Raw genomic sequence first — 1279 nt, 5'->3', positions numbered from 1 at the left:
AATATTAATGATATACAATTAACACATTGTAAAGTAAACGTTTCTTGGTCAAGAAATAGAAAATTTTCAGTAACCCCAGAAACCTACCCTCCTTATGCCCCCTCTTAATCACTATTGTTCTCTCTTCTCCAAAGGTAATCACTCTGCAGATTTCCAGTAGCAACAGATTAATTTCACTTATTTTTGAATTTTAAATTGAATAATTCAGTATTTTGTGTCTGTATTTTTTCCACAACATTATTTTGTTAGGTACATTTTATTTGCATTGCTGTATAATATTCTCTTGTGTGAATATGCCACAATTTTTGATCTTGGACATCTGGGTTATTTCTTTAATGTCTTGGTGTACCATGCACCTGCTTTTCTGTTAAATGGTATATATAAGATTGGAATTTACGTATCTTCAACTTTGTTAGATAATGCCAGTTTTCTAAAGTAATTTTACCCATTATTTTAAATTCATGAGTATATTATAAATGTGACCTAAATGGTCTTGTAGAAATCAACTGTCATCTTAATTTTCTTTAAAGCGAAATTACTGATAGCAACAAAGGTCGGAAGATGTTGGAGAAAATGGGTTGGAAGAAAGGAGAAGGCCTAGGGAAAGATGGTGGAGGAATGAAAACTCCGGTAAGACTTGTGTGTTCTTTCATTCTTTATTCTTACAGCAGACATATTTACTGTATATCTCATATGTGCCAGGTATTGCCTTAAGTGCTAGGAGACATTATTACTGCGTTTGTGGCCATTCATGGTCACCAAATATACATATGTGTATTGTTTTTATTTTGTTTTTAATGTTTTTCAGAAGCCTCTTGAAGTTTTTTTCCTCAGTGAAGCTAGAATAGTAAATGTTATTTCCTGAGCCAAAGGTTTTTCTGTGTCTTTTAGTTGCATTTAATTACTTCCTTACTTTTCCTGGTACTAAGAATTGCAGGACCAGTTACAGTGTCACTTTATAAATAGGAAGATTCTAAATTAGCTGGAAAATCTGTTTTGGGTTCAAGAGTTAGAGCATATAACAAGCAATGGAGAGAATAATGTTTGAAAAACTACAGTGATTTAATTCTGCAGTCCCATGGTTCATCAGAGTTTGGATTATCTTTTGCAAAAACCTTACAAAGTAAAATGACTAAAGAACTCTCTTGATAATTACTTGGTACCTAAAGAAATAATAAATGGATCACTGTGAGTTTAATGTAAATTTTTTCATTTCATAGAGATACAATGGGAAGAACATTAGTTTTATAGTCAGACCTAGATTAGAATATGTGCTCTG

At 32.1% G+C, this 1279-nt stretch overlaps 1 protein-coding gene across 1 annotated transcript in view; it reads left to right on the top strand.

Annotated features, from left to right (window-relative positions):
- The window catches only part of AGGF1 (angiogenic factor with G-patch and FHA domains 1), a 30065-nt gene that overhangs the window by 26568 nt on the left and 2218 nt on the right, over nt 1–1279 (top strand). The window contains 1 exon segment of the mRNA XM_011375127.2: nt 531–630. Within this exon segment, the coding sequence (XP_011373429.1) occupies nt 531–630 (100 nt within the window).

The sequence above is a fragment of the Pteropus vampyrus genome, unplaced genomic scaffold (genome assembly GCF_000151845.1).
Source record: "Pteropus vampyrus isolate Shadow unplaced genomic scaffold, Pvam_2.0 Scaffold262, whole genome shotgun sequence".
Lineage (NCBI taxonomy): Eukaryota > Metazoa > Chordata > Mammalia > Chiroptera > Pteropodidae > Pteropus > Pteropus vampyrus.
This window is presented reverse-complemented; position numbering and strand designations above follow the sequence as displayed.